This window comes from Gracilinanus agilis, chromosome 4 (assembly GCF_016433145.1).
Source record: "Gracilinanus agilis isolate LMUSP501 chromosome 4, AgileGrace, whole genome shotgun sequence".
Taxonomy (NCBI): Eukaryota; Metazoa; Chordata; class Mammalia; order Didelphimorphia; family Didelphidae; genus Gracilinanus; species Gracilinanus agilis.
Window position 1 is genome coordinate 63,000,091 of NC_058133.1, and position 18,504 is coordinate 63,018,594.

The 18,504-nt window shown below is 37.8% G+C and overlaps 1 protein-coding gene and 1 pseudogene across 1 annotated transcript in view; both read right to left on the reverse strand.

Moving 5' to 3' along the window:
• The window catches only part of NME7 (NME/NM23 family member 7), a 133,927-nt gene that overhangs the window by 79,477 nt on the left and 35,946 nt on the right, over positions 1 to 18,504 (reverse strand). Inside the window, exons 8-10 of the mRNA XM_044674875.1 lie at positions 12,053 to 12,117; positions 7,067 to 7,135; positions 3,197 to 3,295 (exon numbers count right to left, since the gene is read on the reverse strand). Coding sequence (XP_044530810.1) covers positions 3,197 to 3,295; positions 7,067 to 7,135; positions 12,053 to 12,117 — 233 coding nt within the window. The remainder of the gene's footprint in view (positions 1 to 3,196; positions 3,296 to 7,066; positions 7,136 to 12,052; positions 12,118 to 18,504) is intronic.
• On the reverse strand, positions 950 to 1,936 carry LOC123244492 (annotated as a pseudogene).

Below are 18,504 nucleotides of genomic sequence, written 5' to 3' on the forward strand. Positions count from 1 at the left end.
CATGATAAGCTGAGCAAAAGGACATGCTAGTGTAAAGACGGGGGAGAGATGGGAATTACAGTATCATAGGTGAGGTGAGAAAAGAGAGGCTGGGCTAAGGCTGTGGAGGGCTTTAAAAGTGACATGAGATGCCTGAGACAACAGGAAGCCACTGGGGTTGATTAAAGAGGTGAATCCCATGGTCAGAGGTGCACAAAAGGAAAAGGACTCTCAATGGGTCTAGGGAGGACCTCGAGGAGGGAGAGACTGAAGGAGAGCCATGTGGGTGAGGGGAGATGAGGGCTGGAACCAATGCCAAGTGAGGAGTAGAACTTAGAGAAGCCTATTGGATTTGGATATTAATCATAGATCAGTTTCAATTGAATGATGACATCAGATGTCATCCTGCAAAGGAAGTGTGGGTGCCCCGTGTGGACAGCTTTTTCAAGAAGTTTGAGAAAAAGGAGATGGGATGGCAGCACCTAGAGAAGAAAGGGATTTGGAGACTCTGATCAGGGAGAGGCTTGTGAGTGACAACCTTAGGAAAACCCTCCAAATTCATGGGCAGCCCAGCTCTGGAGAACCAGCTTGTTAGGGGCTAGAAGCACCTGAGAAAGTCGTTCTGGGCTGCACCGCCCCGGTCCAGAACTTTGTTGCTTCAGTTATTGCAATACCACCACCCCCGCCCCTAGCATCTTCTAGTCCATTTGATCCTAGACAAAGAACCCAGAAGACCTTACTGTATGTTCTAGTCATACTACTCTTGCTCAAGAACCCACACTAGAGCTTCTTGTTTCTTACTATCTGAACTCCAAGTAATTTTTCCTGATTTTTTTTACAAGATTCCCAAATGACTTTAATTTTATTTCCTTTGCGTAAGCCAAATCATTAAATCTCACAGTGATTTTGGGTAGGGAAGGGGCAGGGAGAAGGCTATAGATTAAATTATGGCTGAATGGGGCTGAAGGCCTCACTGGGGCAGTTGGAGGAGCACCGACTGTCCAGCGGGCAGGTAGATGATGTTCTGACAGCGGGAAAGCTGGTAAGTGATATCCTCTGTGGCTTCTAGTTTACAAGGCTCTACGGGGCTGTCTCCTGCAGTGGCCAGCGAATTGGCAATCAGCTCTGCAGCTCTGGAATCACCCTCTGCAGAGACGATGGATGCTTTCTTCTGTTGCTCAGCCTTTTCCACTACAAATCTGGCCCTCTCTGCTTCTTGCTGAGCTAACCTGTTTGGCTTCCACTGCCTCCATGAACTCCTTCCCAAAAGTCAGAGGCATCAAAGAAACATCATATAGGATGAGCCCAAAGATCTCTGCTCACTCTGTGAGGTCTTCACTCGCTTGCCTGGAGACTGTTTCTGAGTGATCAATTCTCCAGCATCAAAGCGAGCTACCACTGACTTGAGGATCTCAGTGGTTATGGATGGCAGCATTCGCTCATCACAGTCCTCACCAATGCTGGTGAAGATTCCGGGTAGCTGATTGGCAACAGGTTGGAAGAGAATGCGAAGGGTGATATTGGCATTCGGTAAATCCTGGCTACCAGTGATTCCTGGGACATCCCGTGGCCAGGAACGACAGTCAAAATAATTGGTTTCTGTACCCAGGGGATAAGAAAATGAGTCCCTTCCCCTTCAACAGTGTCTTGGACTCCATGGAACCTATCAAAGATGACAGCTCTGTGGCCAGCATCCACATTATACAAGGCAGAGTTGACAACTCCTACTACAGCTAAGCCCAAACCAAATTTGCCAACAGCTTCAGAGTTTTGCAGTCATGTCTTCTTCAGATGGGTCTTCTGCCCTCTCAGACCAGCACCACTCTGACCTCCACATGAATTCCCCAACCCTACTTCGATTTTTCCTGATCTTAAAAGATCTCCATAACTTTTCTAATACTATCTCCAGCCTATTACCCTCAATTAGCTTACTGTCCTTCCCATTACTCTCTGCCATTGTAGTTCAGTTAATCTGCTTGTTGCCAATTATATCCTATTTGCAGTCTTTAATCTTTGCCTTTATTCACGTTATTTTCCCCCATAAAAGGCCTTTCTTATATTCTATGTATTACATCAAACCTCATTTAGGATATTATCTTGAGCAGTCCCAGGCTGCCATGAGCATAGACTTTTTTATAAAGTAAAACAAAATTCTGCTTTTTTCTGAAATGTAACATAAATAGTATTTCAAATTGTATAGTGGCCAGAAGTTCACACAATTCACTCGGTACCTCTAGAACCTTCATCTTTCTGTGTCTAGTCTATTTGGAGATCTGTTTTCTGTCCTCCTTTACCCTTTAGGACTGATGCATTCTGCTAGAACTGTATGAATTTAAATACAGTGATATTTTGGCAGCATTTCAAAATCCTTTTCATATTCATAAATCAAGTTCTCAACTTGACTGACAGCTCACTGGAGCCTGGAGGCATGTGGCCCATTTACTCTATATCAGCCTTTCATTGCTAGACACACACACACACACACACACATCCTCTATTATTAATTCTTCAAGATTTTGTTATGAAATGTCCATGTTTAGTATAAAAAATGAAAGATTTTATTTGGATTTGGGCAAAGGCTCCACTGGATATATATCAAAATACAAAAACATCCATTCCATTAGGCATAATGCTCTTTTGATAAATTACGTGTAATTTTATAAGTGTTTGTATTTTCCTCATTTACCATTGTGTGAAGTGTACATATTCCTCAGCATAAAATATATCTCTTTAATTTTGTGTAATTAGAGCATGTAAATATTTTCTTATCATGTGCACTGAAGGGACTGGATGTGGATTGGTTAGTGAGGGAAGGATAGATTGTTTAGGCATTTGATTTTTTTTATTAGCCCTTTTGAACTGCAGTTTAAAGCATATAAATTGCTAGACCTATGGCTTTTTAACCACTTTGGTAAATTTTTATTTAATGATTCTTGTTAAATAAATGGTTTTAAACTTAAAAAAAAAGGATCTCCCAAATGGTAACTCCAAGATATAAAAGAAAAAGAGGAAGGCCTCCAAGATGTTAAGTGAATGTTATTAAAGGTAGGAACCTGAATGAGTACAAAGAGTATTTAAAATCAGTCACTAATCAAAACTTGGATTCATCAAAATGCCAAAAACTAAGACAAAAAAGACTTGTAGTTGTATTAATTATTTTAATGGCTAAAATGTTCATTTTTAATTTTTCACATTTTTTCTTAGAATCTTTACTTACAGGATCAGCAGGCCCACAGAATTCACGGAATGTCTTTGTACAATGTTGTTGAATCTCTAATGCTACACAAGGACCAGAATACAATTCTGTCACCATGTCCTAAAAGAGAAAAAGATGACCATCAATTTCATAAGTTATCTTTCTTCTGTTGATGGCTCCACCAGTCTTCTCCTCTAGAACATCTAGAATTACCTAAGGATTATTTAGTGCCACTGTCCTTGGTTCTTAATATCTGTCTTGAAAGGAATATTTCTAAAACAAAGAATTCTCCATTCCTTACTTAAAAACCTTCAGGGAATCCCTATTGATTCCATGGCAAAATACAAATATTTTGCATTTAAATTGCCACAATCTAGCACCAGACAACTTTTCTAGACTTATTTCATAATACTACTCTTTATTTGAGGTCTACTATTCTAGGCAAATAGGCCTAATAGCTATTTCTAGAGTCCAATGTGTCTCCTACAATACTAATATTCATAACCTAAATGTGCTTTTACATGAGTTATCCTGCATGTCAGGAATGGACTACTTCCCCATCTTTGACCCTCAGAATCACTGCACTGAAAGTATTGTTCTGATGTAGCTTTCTTTGTTACAGAAACAAAATATTTAGTTAACATTTATATAGTGCTTTAAAGGTTGCAAAGTACTTTATATATTTTAATTCAATTGATCTCTACAACAACAGTATGACATGCTATTATTATCTCCATTTTATAAATAAGGATAGAGGCCCAGAGAGATTAAATGATTTGTCCAAGGTCACATAGCTCAGAAGTATCTGAGAGGGGGGCAGCTGGGTAGCTCAGTGGATTGAGAGCCAGGCCTAGAGATGGGAGGTCCTAGGTTCAAATCTGGCCTCTGACACTTCCCAGCTGTGTGACCCTGGGCAAGTCACTTGACCCCTATTGCCTACCCTTACCACTCTTCTGCCTAGGAGCCAATACACAGAAGTTAAGGGCTTAAAAAAAAAGTATCTGAGAGGCAGGACTTGGCCTTGGATGTTCCTGATTTCAGGTCCTATGCATACCCAAGAGATTATCACTTTCTATGGTATTCTCTGTATTAAACCAATCATGCTGTCAGTTTTGACTACCTACCATGGCCCATTCATTTCTTTGACTCTTAGGGAAAGTTGCATCACAGTAACCAGGTTGTTAATTAATCAGTATAATTGCCAGAGCCCAATTTGCCAGTGTATTTGAATAAGACTGTTGGAATATCAGGTCATCTGTAAACTTACTGAAAGCATATTTAGAATAACTCCAGTAATAGAAAATGAGAGAGATGACAAGTATCTCATCTTTTTTCCAAATGGCTCAAATTTCTCAGATGGGTATCTATATTTGAAAAGCTTTTAATTCCATATATTGTGAAGATTATGAATATTCAGCATGGGAATAGCTATTAAAAACCTTGTTATTAAATTTTTATGAATTATATTTCTAGGCACTTATGGGGAACAGTGATGTCTGTAATAATGCTCTAGCTCCAATATAATTTTGATGAATTTTCAAAGCTGTTTGGGGCTTTCTATTTGCTTTTATTTTTTTCTATTTTTTTCCATCTTCTAAATTCACTTATGTATACTTCCCCCACCTTAAGTCACTCATTATAACAAAGAAAAAAATTTCAGCAATATAAACCTACATATCAAAAAACTCTGACATTACACTGAGTGTGCCATACATATCCTTAAACCTTTGCAAAAAAATTGTGAAGAGATAGCCTTTCATTTTCATCTTTGGAGCCAACCTTGTTCATAATCTCTCAGCACTGTTTCATCCTATTTCCTATTTTATATGGTCTATAACAGTGATTCCCAAAGTGGGCGCTACCACCCCCTGGTGGGTACTGCAGCAATCCAGGGGAAGCAGTAATGGCCACACTTTTTTTGTATTACATTCCATTCTGAGTTCAATAAATAAGTTTCATAATTTCCAGGGGGCTCTAAGTAATATTTTTTCTGGAAAGGGGGTGGTAGGCCAAAAAAGTTTGGGAACCACTGCACTAAACCATCATTGTTGTTATCATATTGCTTTTGATCTTTTCAATGGGACTCAGATAGAAATGCCAATGGACAAGTCTCTATCTTGTTATTATTCTTTACATATTCAGTTCAGATGAATAAAATGACTATTTTTATAACTGGAAAATATTAAGATATAGACTCATCCTCTATGGGCTCACTGAAAGTTCCCACAATGTGACTTCTATAGCAGACAGGACCACTCACTCTCATATACTTCTGGCTCTCCTCCAAGATCCTATATTTCGAAAGCTTTTTGTTTCATGTAACTTGGATATTATGAATGTACAGTATGGCAACATTAGCTGTTTATATTACTCTGTTTTGGTGTAACTGATCTTCTGATTATATTTATGCTATCATATTCCAAAAGGTTTTTTAATAATTTCAATCTAAGTAAGCTAACCTCCCTTCCAAAATTATTTGAAAATACGGGAACACCTTCTTTATGTCCCAATGCTAACAAAACTGGAACCATCTCATTCATGATAGCCAATTACTTCATTATGCTTTTTGTCAACAGTACACTCCACTCCTAATTATACAACACTATACTGTTAAAGCAGTGCAAGGATATCATAAAAATAACTTTATTCCCAAATCCTATATTACAAGGCATAATAAATTACATTGAGGAGTTAGTAAAATGAGACATACTTTTGGAGACCTGGTCAATGCAGGAATTTATTTTGTATGACTGTATATTATAAAGTTGGGTTTTGTTTTATTTTCTAATTGGAGTGGAGGTGGGAAAAGGCAAAGAAAACCAATATTTGTTAATTTAAAATAAAATTTAATAATAAAGAAAGCCAAAATAATTTGAAACATCAGTGTTGTTTTTGCCATCCATTTTACAATTAGACATTTCTTGACTTTCATTAAGTGAAGATTTTAGTGACTACAAAACTTCAACTTTTCCCTCTTTAGATTTTAATAGCTCCTCAAATTCATTTATTATGCCACGTACTTGCCTATAATGGATGATTCCAGTTTTGTTTGGATTTAGTATAAGAACATGAAGAAGCTATTCCTGTATTCAGTCCATTTCATGTACAATCATGATTCATTTGCTTCCATGTTCAGTGCCATCAGCATTGGAACATTTTTAGCCATGGTTGAATATTGGCATTTCTGGCTTGTGCTGCCTGGTGTATCCTGCCTTGGTGTAGTGCTATATTGTTCCAACAGTTGTGAGCAGGGTCAGCCTGTGACTCTATAATAGTGCATCCTTGTCACTGAGTCTTAATTGCAGTTGCACCCCAGTAGCTGAGTAGCCAAATTTAATCACTGTTATCCATTGGGCTCAATACATGAGCATTTCAAAATTCCTGGCTTGGACTCTCCTCTTGCTATAAAAGCACATCAGTCTTGACACTCACACCCCATTAGCACCATCTGTACTGATTAGAGGGGATTGAGGGTAGACAGCGATGAGCTTCTCCCAGATCCTCCATTTAAGGCAGGCGCCACCCAGGGCAGCCCATCTCTCCTCACTGCCCTGCCAATTACACTCTTACACTTCATCATGACCCTGAACTGGGAATCCTTCAAATTCCCTCCCCCTCACATACTCACTTCTCAATTTCTTTTTATGTATTGTCTTCTCTACTAATTAGACTGTGAGATCTTTGAAGGAGGGAGCCATTTTATACCTTCCTTTGTGTCACAAGCATTTAGCACAGTTCTAGGCACACAATAAGAGCTTAATAAATTTTTATTGATTGACAACGGTTGGATTTTGTTATTGTTGAAATCTTCCTTGGGCTATAGATGCACAACATTTTCAATGTATTTGTATGTGTTTCTTGCAAACATTTTACACTTGCTCTAATACTTACACTAAAGTCAGTTACTACTCCTTTATAAACTTCATAAAACTCTTCAACATTAACTCGGTCCATATGGAACTAAAAGAAAAAGAATGGCAAATGAATTAAAAAATAAACAGAAAATTTAAAACTTTGCCTTCATGCAAGATGGAATATTTTCCCTTGACATGTACTTTACATTAAAACTAAATTAAAAAAAAAACTAAATTGAACCATAATTAAAAATTAAATAACTGTCCTTTGTAGCAAAACTTGTATAAAAGTTGTTTTGTTTAAAAAAAAAAAAGGCTGAAAATCTCAACTCAGAAACACAGGGGAAATCATGCAGTAGTTTTCATCAAGTGAGCTTTGTTTGTATTGCTACCACAACCAAGTGTTCTTTATCTGTGCTCCAAATGTAGGTTTCATCCTTGAGCTAAAAGGACTCATTTGAATGTCTCTTCACATTTGAGGTTTTTAGGAAGAATGAAATGTTCCAAAAGAAAAAGAAGCAAGGATTCAAAGAGCAAAAGTCCATTAGATTGTGAGCTTCTTAAGGGAAGGGATTGTCTTTTGTCTCTTTTTTGTATCCGCAACATTAAACATAGTGTTTGGCATAGAGTAGATGCTTAAAAAATGTTTACTGATTAATTGACTGAAAAAAATAACTGAAGGTGAGGAAAGGAGACTTGACTTTTGTCAAGATATTAGAGAATAGCAAAAGAATTACAAAACGAAGATAGAAGGAAACTTCAACAAATCTGAGGCTCTTCCCAACACAGAGAGATGGATTCTTGGAGGAGAAAGAACCTACTTGTTCTCCAAAGAATAAAAAGTAGACTCACAGAAGAAATCAAGATGATCCAATAAAGGTCAGAAGAAGAAACAAAGGGCCTGTTTGGGTTCAATGGTAACTGGTGATTCCCAACTCAAGGGACCTGAAGGAGGAGTCATTTGTTGGCTTGATGACAATATCAAATGGTATACTTGTAAGGAAATCCAAAAGACCAAGGGAAGAATCATGAAAAAGAATATGTGGATGAAAGTCAATGGAGGAGAACTAGATGTGTTTATCATTTGAGTGTCCTGGCACATAAGTATGATCTAGTGGTATTATAGAACTTCATTTATCTAGACATCTGCTAGACCTTCTTCCTTCTCTTCCTCCTCATTTTTCTCTCTCCTTCACCTCCCTCCTCTTCTACTTTTTCCTTTTCTTCCTCTCTCTGTCCTCCCCTACCCCTTTCTCCCTGCCCAAAGTATGGTAGCCAAAAGCTTTGACCTATTCTTCAGAGACACCCATAATCCTAAAGTTATCTCTCTGAAAACTGTCTTCTAGATCAATGTTTTGTTTGTATAGAGCAGTGATTCCCAAAGTGGGCACCACCGCCCCCTGGTGGGTGCTGCAGCGATCCAGGGGAGTGGTGATGGCCACAGGTGCATTTATTGTTCCTATTAATTGCTATTCAAATAAAAAAATTAATTTCCAGGGGCACTAAGTAATATTTTTTTCTGGAAAGGGGGCAGTAGGCCAAAAAAGTTTGGGAACCGCTCGTATAAAGACTATGTTCTCTTTTGATGTTATCACTTTTTTGCTTTCCTTCTTCCAGATTATTCTTCACTTTCTATGTATTTGAATTCCCAATTAGTTATTCCATCTTTTGTTGCTTTGAAGAGACTTGCCACTATAGATCCAAATTTTCTGTTCTGCCAATTATTTCTGCTATACAGGCCAAAAATCCTGCTTTCACAACTCTTTTTCGTCTTCTAAATCATTCAGAAATATTTTGTAGAGTTTTTATGCTCTCTCAAGAATACATAAAATCCTCTGCCTCATCTCAGGTAATAATTTATTTTCCTTTCTCTTTCAATATTTATTCATAGGTGCCTGTGTTCATTTAGCTGATCAGGAAGTTATATTCCATTTTGTTTTTAGTATCTCCCCAGTTGGTTTATCTGCTTATGCTCAAGGTCTGTGACTGATTTCTCTTCTTCCTAAGACCTTTGCCAAATTCAGACTTTTGCCCCCTTGTATTCCCTTAACTCCCTTTCTGACTCCTTCCTTTTTGATGGTGATTTTCTGGGGAAGTGGACTTCAAATTCATCTCTCAGTTCACTCACATCAATCTATGATACAAGTGACCTATAGGGAGACAGAATTGGCCATAGTTGGGTGCCATGTCTCTTCTGGTACAGTAGACTGCCATATATGCTGACATTCCAACCCCATGTCTCTTCCTTAGATCTCTGATTGCACTTTGTTGTAGCACAGAAGCCTGCCATTTTGTAATTAAAGTCAAAGTAAACTTATCACTTTTGTTTTTCCATAACACAGATGGTGAGAACAGGGCAGAGCTGAGTTCTGTTACAAGCCTGTGAGTTGGCCTGTCTTTGGCAGTCCAGCCAGAGTATGGTGGTACTGGGGGAGGAGGTACTGAATGACTGAGTTAGGGATTAATCCTCCCTGCTAGTAGTTCCTCAGGTTATTACAATATTAGGGTTCTTGGTCTCTATCTCTTCCACCGAATTCCTGTTTTGGGGAGGTTTCAGAGTTTAGGATTATAGGAGAAAATGTCTAGTCCTCTATCTTGCTGATGCAACCTAGTTATAAAATGTTTCAGAAGCCAAATAGATTTTATATTTGATCCTAGAAGTAACAGGTAGCCACTGGAGTTTACTGAGAGGGACGGAAATGGGGGGAAAAAAGGGAAAGTGACATGGTCAGACCTTAGGAATTTCACTTTGGCTATGGAGGAGGAGATGGACTGAATTAGGGAGAGAAGAGAGAAGAAGAGAGGCTAGGAAACTAAAGAAGAGACTATTGCAACAGTACCTGTATAAGGTAATGAGGGTCTGCACCAAAATGGTAACTATGAGAATGGAGACAAAAGGACATATATGACAGCTGCTGTGAAAATGGAAACAAAACTTTCCAACAGATGTGATCCAGGGAATGAGTGTGCCAACCCAGGTGACTAGAAAGAAGGTGGTACCCTCAATGGTAATAGAGAAGTGCACAATAGGAAAGAGTTGAGGGGAAAATATAATGAACTCAGCTCTGGAAATGCTAGTTTAAGATGTCAATAGTACACATCTAGTTCAAAGTGTCCAAAAGATGGAGATGTGAGACTAAGGGTCAGTAGAGAGACATTAACATTGGGCAAATAAAGCAGAGAATCACCTGTATAAACATGAAAATTGAATACCTGGGTAATGATAAAATCAATATATGAAAGAGTTTAGAAGGCAAAGAAAAGAGACTGTAGGGACATACATAGTTAACAGGTGCAACCTAGATGAAAATCCAACAAAAGACTAAGAAGGAGTAGCCACACAGGTAGGAGGAGAACCAGGAGAAAGCGGTGAAGGAAAGTAATAAAAAATAACAGCAAAGGAAAGTAATAAATGTTGGAAGGGATGTGGCAAAATTGGGACATTAATGCATTGCTGGTGGAGTTGTGAACTGATCCAACCATTCTGGAGGGCAATTTGGAACTATACCTAAAGGGCACTAAAAGATTGCCTGCCCTTTGACCCAGCCATACCACTGCTGGGGTTTATACTCCAAAGAGATCATAAGGAAAAAGACTTGCACAAAAATATTTATAGCCACACTCTTTGTGGAGGCAAAAAATTGGAAAATGAGGGGATGCCCTTTGATTGGGGAATGGCTAAACAAATTGTGGTATCTGCTGGTGATGGAATGCTATTGTGCTCAAAGGAATAATGAATGGAGGAATTCCATGCGAACTGGAATGACTTCCAGGAACTGAAGCGGAGTGAAAGGAAGAGAACCAGGAGAACATTATACAGAGACACTGTGGTACAATCAAATGTAATGGACTTCTCTACTAGCAGCAATGCAATAATCCAGGACAATTCTGAGGGATTTATGAGAAAGAACACTATTCACATCTAGAGAAAGAACTGTGGGAGCAGAAACAAAGAAGAAAAACAACTGCTTGAACACATGGGTTGATGGAGATATGATTGGGGATGTAGACTCTAAGCAATCACTTTAATGCAAATATTAATAATATGGAAATAGGTCTTAATCAATGACACATGTAAAACCGAGTGGAATTGCTCATTGACTAAGGGAGCAGGGCGGGAGGAAGGGAGGGAAAGAACATGTATCATTTAACCATGGAAAAATATTCTAAATTAATTCATTAAATAAAATTTTTCAAATTAAAAAAAGGCTATTAGATCTGGTGATTAAGAGATCATCTTAGAGAAAGCAGTTTCAGTTGAATGATGGAATTGGAAGCCAGATTTTAGGGAAGCTGAAACAAAGAGAAGAGAAGAGGAGGCACCAATTGTAAATGGCTTTCTTAAGAAGATTGCCCATGAAAGAGAGAAGAGATATAGGATAGGATAGCTTTTAGAGATGGGTGACTCAAGTGAGAATTTTTTAAAGCGTGAATATGTTTGTAGGCACTAGAGAAAGGGTCAGTAGAAAGACTAAAGATTAGTGACAGTGGGGATAAGAGAGATAGTGATCTCCTAGAAGAGAAGAGATGGAATGGGACCACTCATGCCTGTAAAGGGGTTTGTTTTCCCCAAAATGGCCACCTCTTCATGTGTGCCAGAGGTTAAAGAAGAGATGGTAGGGGAAACAAATCAGCTACAATGGTATAAAATAGTAGAGTAGCCAACTAAACAAATAGGGAAATTCCAGGACCAACGCTGAGTGCTTTCATGGAAGTGAAGGACTCTTTGACCTCTTCTCTAAAGGCAGATATAAGTTCAGCTGAGATTTCTGAAGAGCACCCCTGGAACAGAACCTTCTCCTTGTAAACAGAACTGTACTGAATTATAGATAACACTTGACAGTAAAAAGACATATGAGGAAAGACATTCTAACCAAAATCCATTTTACAGGTAAATATGCTCCTTATTTTTAATTAAGTGAATTTATTTGTCCACATGAATAATGTTTCATGAAAAAATTCACTAAAATCAGAAATGAAATTATTTTTAAATATAAGTCATCATTCACTACAAAATACCTACCATCTGCATAGCTGAAATTTCAAAGCCTCCATCTCGGATGGCAATTAGAATCTTTCCCAAAAGCCCTGAAATATAAAACAAAAGCGGTACAAAATATAAAATTTCTATTTTTTCTATTTCTATAATTTCTAAATTTTTTCTATTTCTATAATTTCTAAAGCAGTTACTTACAGATGAACTTTTTCCCACATTAAAGCAAATAATTTGCATGATATTTCTGACAGCATATGCTTTTACAGGATAAATTTGGTCAATCCCCAACATAAGTTTTCAGTAAATATTTATCAACTACCACATATATAAGCCTGAGCTATTCGATGTAGGGGATACAATGAAGTTTCTGCCCTTACTCTGCTTGCAATCTGGCTGTGGAGGCAAGATATACACAAAGAAAATTCAAAGTAACAAAGTAGTATGTTCCTTTTTTTAAGTTAATTTTCCAATTATCTAGCACTTATTTTTCACCTTACCTTCACAATGAAGTGAAAAAGAAAAAGAAAACCATTGTAACAAATATACATTGAAAAGCAAAACAAATTCCCATATTGGCCATGTCCAAAAATGTGTGTATCATTCTGTATCGGCTATCACTTGCCAGGAGATAAGTTATTTATCACTGGTCCTCTGAAATAATTGAGTGTATTTCAAAAAAGAGAAAAGATAGATATTAATGAAAGTTAGAGGGATCAGATAGAGCTTAATGGAGAAAGTTAAATTTCAGCTGTATCTTGAAGGGTAGTTATAATTTCATCTCATTTTATTTATTTACTTTGCTTTTATTTATTTATTTTTTAGAAAAAATTTTTCCATGGTTCCATGATTCATGTTCTTACTCTCTCCACGCAATCCTCCCTCCCTGTAGCCAACGTGCATTTCCACTGGTTTCTTCATGTGTCATCAATCCAGACCTATTTCCATATTATTGATAATTGCACTAGGGTGGCATGTCTGCATCAACCCATGTGTTCAAGCAGTTGTTTTTCTTCTGTGTTTCCTCTCCTGCAGTTCTTCCTCTGAATGTGGGTAGCGTTCTTTACCATAAATCCCTCAGAATTGTCCTGGATCACTGCATTGCTGCTAGTACAGAAGTCCATTACATTCGATTCTACCACAGTGTATCAGTCTCTGTGTATGATGTTCTCCTGGTTCTGTTCTTTTCACTCTGCATCAATTCCTGGAGGTCTTTCCAGTTCACATGGAATTCCTCCAGTTTATTATTCCTTTGAACACAATAGTATTCCATCACCAGCATATACCACAATTTGTTCAGTCATTCTCCAATTGAAGGGCATACCCTCATTTTCCATTTTTTTTGCCACCACAAAGAGTGTGGCTATAAATATTTTTGTATATGTCTTTTTCCCTGTGATCTCTTTCAGGTACAAACCCAGCAATGCTTTGGCTGGATCAAAAGGCAGGCAATCTTTTAGTGCTCTTTGGGCATAGTTCCAAATTGCCATCCAGAATGGTTGGATCAGTTCACAACTCCACCAGCAATGCATTAATGTCCCAATTTTGCCACATCCCCTCCAACATTCATTACTCTCCCCTGCTATCGTTTTAGCCAATCTGCTAAAAACCCACTATTTGACAAAAACTGCTGTGAAAAATTGGAAAACAATATGGGAAAGATTATGTTTAGATCAACATCTCACTACACCAAGATAAATTCAGAATGGGTGAATGACTTGAATATAAAGAAGGAAACTATAAGTAAACTAGGCAAATACAAAATAGTATACTTGTCAGATCTCTGGAAAAGGAAAGATTTTAAAACCAAGCAAGAGTTAGAAAAAATTACAAAATGTAAAATAATTTTGATTACATTAAATTAAAAAGCTTTTGTACAAACAAAAACAATGTAGCCAAAATCAGAAGGGAAACAACAAACTGGGAAAAAAATCTTTATAACAAAAAACTGACAAAGGTCTAATTACTCAAATATACAAGGAGCTAAATCAATTGTACAAAAAAATCAAGCCATTCCCCAATCAATAAATGGGCAAGGGACATGAATAGGAAATTTTCAGATAAAGAAATCAAAATTATCAATAAGCACATGAGAAAGTGTTCTAAATCTCTAATAGAGAAATGCAAATCAAAACAACTCTGAGGTATCACCTCACACCTAGCAGGTAGTTATAATTTTAATAGAAGGAAAGGAGAAGGATATTTTAGGCAGGGAGAACAATATAAACAAACTGTTCATGAAATAAAGGACACTAATTTGGTTATCCTGAAAGGTTTGTACTAAGGATCAATGTAAAGAGGGGAGGTAATTAGAAAAATAAATTGACGCCAAATTGTAGAGCATCTCAAATGTCAGCTTGGAAAGTATGGATGGCGTCCTCTAGGCAATAAGATGCCATTGAAGATTTTTCAGACCAAGTGTGGGCTGAATGCAAGATGCAAACTTTTAGAGTTTGATGTTAAGATCATTCATCTGGTAGTGGCCTAGAGCATGGACTTGAGTGGAAAAAGGCTAGAATCAAAAAGATCTTATACAGCTTTTGTAACAATCTGGGCAAGACATGCTAAGAGTATGACCTATGGTGGTACTGAGCATTGCCAGAGACAATAGACACTAGAAAGACTTTAGCAAAACAGTCAGGAGCAGGACCTGTTAGTACTAGAAGAAAGGAAACAGAGGCATCTTAGATGGAGCCTAAATTGGCCTCTTTGTAACTTCTACTTAGTTCTGGTCCTGCCCCCTGATGACCAGCAGGACAAGTCTAATTCTTCCTCCTTATGATAGCTTTTCAAATTCTGGAGAAGAGTTGTCATACCCTGCTGGTCCCCCCCCCCCCCCCCGCATACCCCATAGATTCTCTTCTCTACAATGGATATCTCCAGTTTCTTTCATTGACTCTCCTATAACAAGACCATGAAGCCCTTTATCATCCTCCTTGTCCTCTTCTGGATACTCTTCAGTTTAGCAAGACTTTTCCTGAAATATAATACTCAGCGCTAACACAATGCCAGATATAGTCTGAGAATGTTAGAATGTGGTGGGACCTATCTAGTCCTGGCCAGATGTGAAGTTGTCATTCACATGTTTCAGTCATATCTGACTCTTGGTGTCCCAATACTTTATCCACTGTGCCACCTACTTGCCCCAAACTATAACATTATTATGCTTATAACCAAAAGAGATCAAAGGAAAGGGAAAAGGACTTCTATATACAAAAATATGTATAGCTCCTTTTGGGTAGTAGTCAAAAATGGGAAAGTGAGGGGGTATCCATTTAATTAGGAAACCGCTAAATCAATGAATGTAACGAAATCTTATTGTCAAATATTATGGAACAGTATATGATTAACTGGACAATTTCAGAGGAAACTGGGAAGACTTCTTTGAAGTGATGCTGAATAAAATGAGCAGAACTAGGAAAATAATTTATGCAACAGCATTATAAAGAAAAACAATTTTGAAAGACAAGAACTTTCATCAATGCAATGACTAACCAAGACTCCAGAGGACTGAGATTTGAACAAAGTCAATATGGGAATTTATTTTGTTGGATTATGCTTATTTGTTTTGAGGAGTTTAATTGTTCAGTGGGAGGGGGAGGGCAGGAATGAGTGAGGGAGATAATAAATGCTTGTAAACATAAATTTTAAAAATATAAATACATGGTAAATGCAAAGTAACTTTTGAGGGAGAGGGAAGGGCAGCAAAGAGAAAACAGGAAAGGCCTTTTAAAGGAGGTGGTGCTTTTGCCACAAGGAAAAAGGACTAAAAATGTCTCTCTGAAATATCTAAACAATATTTATCATTTCTCAACTAGGAATATTTCTGTTCCTCAACTGTTATTTCACATACCAATACACACGCACAAATTTAAAATATAAAGCTTTTTTTCTTAGAAAATTCTTAGTGAGTTTATGAGGTTTTTGTCAAATCGCTAAAATTGATGTAAACTTTGTGGGCTTTAATCAACAGTCATCATTTGATGCTAATTGTGATGAAAATTATGTGCGATTAAATGAAGTTAATAAAGGAATCTGAAAGCAAGTCTGCAAGATTTTAGTGTATTACCATAATTACTTTTAATGAAGGAGTCACATGTGAGTTCTCTGGGAAGAAATTCAAACTTAAATGAGACACATCAGTCTTTGGGGAAGACTTTGATCTATTTGGGTTTGAAGAAACAACTAACAGCAAGGATACTTTTGGGATCAATCAGTCAATTAGCACTTATTAAGCACTTCTTAAGTGCAGGCACTGTGCTGAGGCCTGGCCCTCAACTAGCTCTCCTTTTAACAGTGGAGACTACACAGAAAACGTGATTTAGAGTCATTCAAAAGTAACCTGAGAAGGTGAGATGCTGGGAGATAAGGGCCCTGGGAAGACTCTTCAGAAGATAAAATGTAAAGTGATTCTTCCAAAGGAAGCTAGGAATACTCAGAGGCAGAGCTGAGGTTGGCAATTCCAGGCATGAAAAGGTAATGAGATGGGAAAAGAAGCCATGCACCAGGAGCAAGAAGGCTAACTGCTGAATGGTGGGATGTGTGTAGAAGAGTCAAATCTAAGCCTAGAGAGGGCCAGGTGATTGCCAGACAAAGGACTGATATTTGGTCTGAGAAATAACAGAAGTTTATTAATGGTGGGAGAGACTATTAATAGTGGTGTGTCATTTGAAATTGTTGTAAGCCTACAACTCCCAGAGCTCTCTGCTACAGCTTCTCCTGACAACTCCCACTTCCTTTGTGGGAGGTGTCAGAGAAAGTATAAAAGAGAGAGTTTGGAGCTTCTTCTCTCTCTACCCTGGAGGGTCTGCTCTCCAGCCTGGACTCTCTCTGATCCTGAGCACTTTCTCAGTGCCTTTTTCCCTTTCTATCTACCTCCTAGTTTTTCCTAGACCTTCCCTTTTCTAATTAAAATAAAACCTAGCTATTCTAAACCCTAAAGTTGCTCTCTGATCTTTTATTTGAGCCTGGAAGGGCTTTGGTCAATTCACACCGCCCCCCCAGGGTGAGGACCACTACCTTCCTTTCCCTCCCTCTACCTTCCTCTCTCATTCTTCCTCCAATCCTTCTACCTTCCTCCCTTCACTTTCACCACACAGTAGTCAGACTATGCTTTGGACAAAATCCTCCAGCAGCAAATGGAAGATGGGAGAGAATGCAGAAAAGGCTTGAGGGAGAAAGATCAGCTGGAAAGTTACTGTAATCATTTGGGTAGAGGAGAGGAGGGCCTGAAATAGGGTAGGGAGTATTATCAGATCAGTTCATCTCTGTAAATTGTCTGCACAGTATCTGGCCCAGAGAAGGTGCTTTAAAAATGCTGCCCTTGGTCCTTCTCTTTGTGAGTGTGGCAAAGAGAAAGGGCATTCTATTATCTATGAATCAAATCTCATTTTATCTCCTGATTGTTTTATAACAAACTTGTAGGAAAAGGTACCTAGAAAAGAAAATATAGTCAGCATCAAATTCTTTAGAATCATTTATTTGCTGATGACCCAAACATCTGATTCCATCTTGCTTTTATTGCTCTTCCTGGGGAATTTTTTTCACTGACTATATAGTTATATTATATCTCAGAATATGCAGAACAGAGAAAGGAGGTTAGAATTAGAAGGGACTTTTGAAACTATATAGGCTAGAGGTGTCCAATTTATGACCCACTGATTAACCAGAGTAACATGTAATTAGGAAATGTTTAACAAAATAAAAATACGACCTTAATAATGTTATTTTTGTATTCTAAATCAATAAATAAGCCTGAAAAGATCTGGTTTCTATTTGAGTTTGACACTATTGATCTAGGCCAACCTCCTTAATTTAGTTGATGAAATTGAAGCCCAGAAAAGTCACTTAACTTGTCCAAAATTACACAGATACTCAGTGAAAGAACTGGTGATTAAATTCAGATCTTTTGACTCCCTGCCAGAATTTTATCTTCTTTATACACCTCCACCAGAAGAGGCAAAAGGAAAACAGAGGAAGAAAAAAATAAACTAAAATCTGCCAACTCCGGTGAGAGGCCCCTTGGTATGATGAAAAGAGAACTCTTGGAGTCAAAAAGACCTGTGGTCTAGTTCTGACTCTAATATATATATATACTATCTGTGTGACCATAAAGGTAACCACAACTAATCTGTTTCTTCTTGGCAACTACCTAAATTGCATAAGAGCTACTAGTCAGCATTAGCAGAGAGAGATTCCAAACAGGAAATCTACTACACTGATAAAATCAGGTCTAGATTTCTCTCTTCCAGCCCCTCAAAAATAGTTAACTCTAATAACTAATTTTATGAAGCTGGAACATATTTATCAAAGTGGAGGACTGAAAACCTATCACATTTAAGTCAGAATTCTTCAAATGATGACAAAAATAAACACTTCCCTCTCTCTATCCCCAATATCTCATTCTGATTTAAACTTCTGTCAAATACTGGATATCTTTACTTGAGATCTCAAAATCCTCAGGGTTCCCCATAGACCTCAGA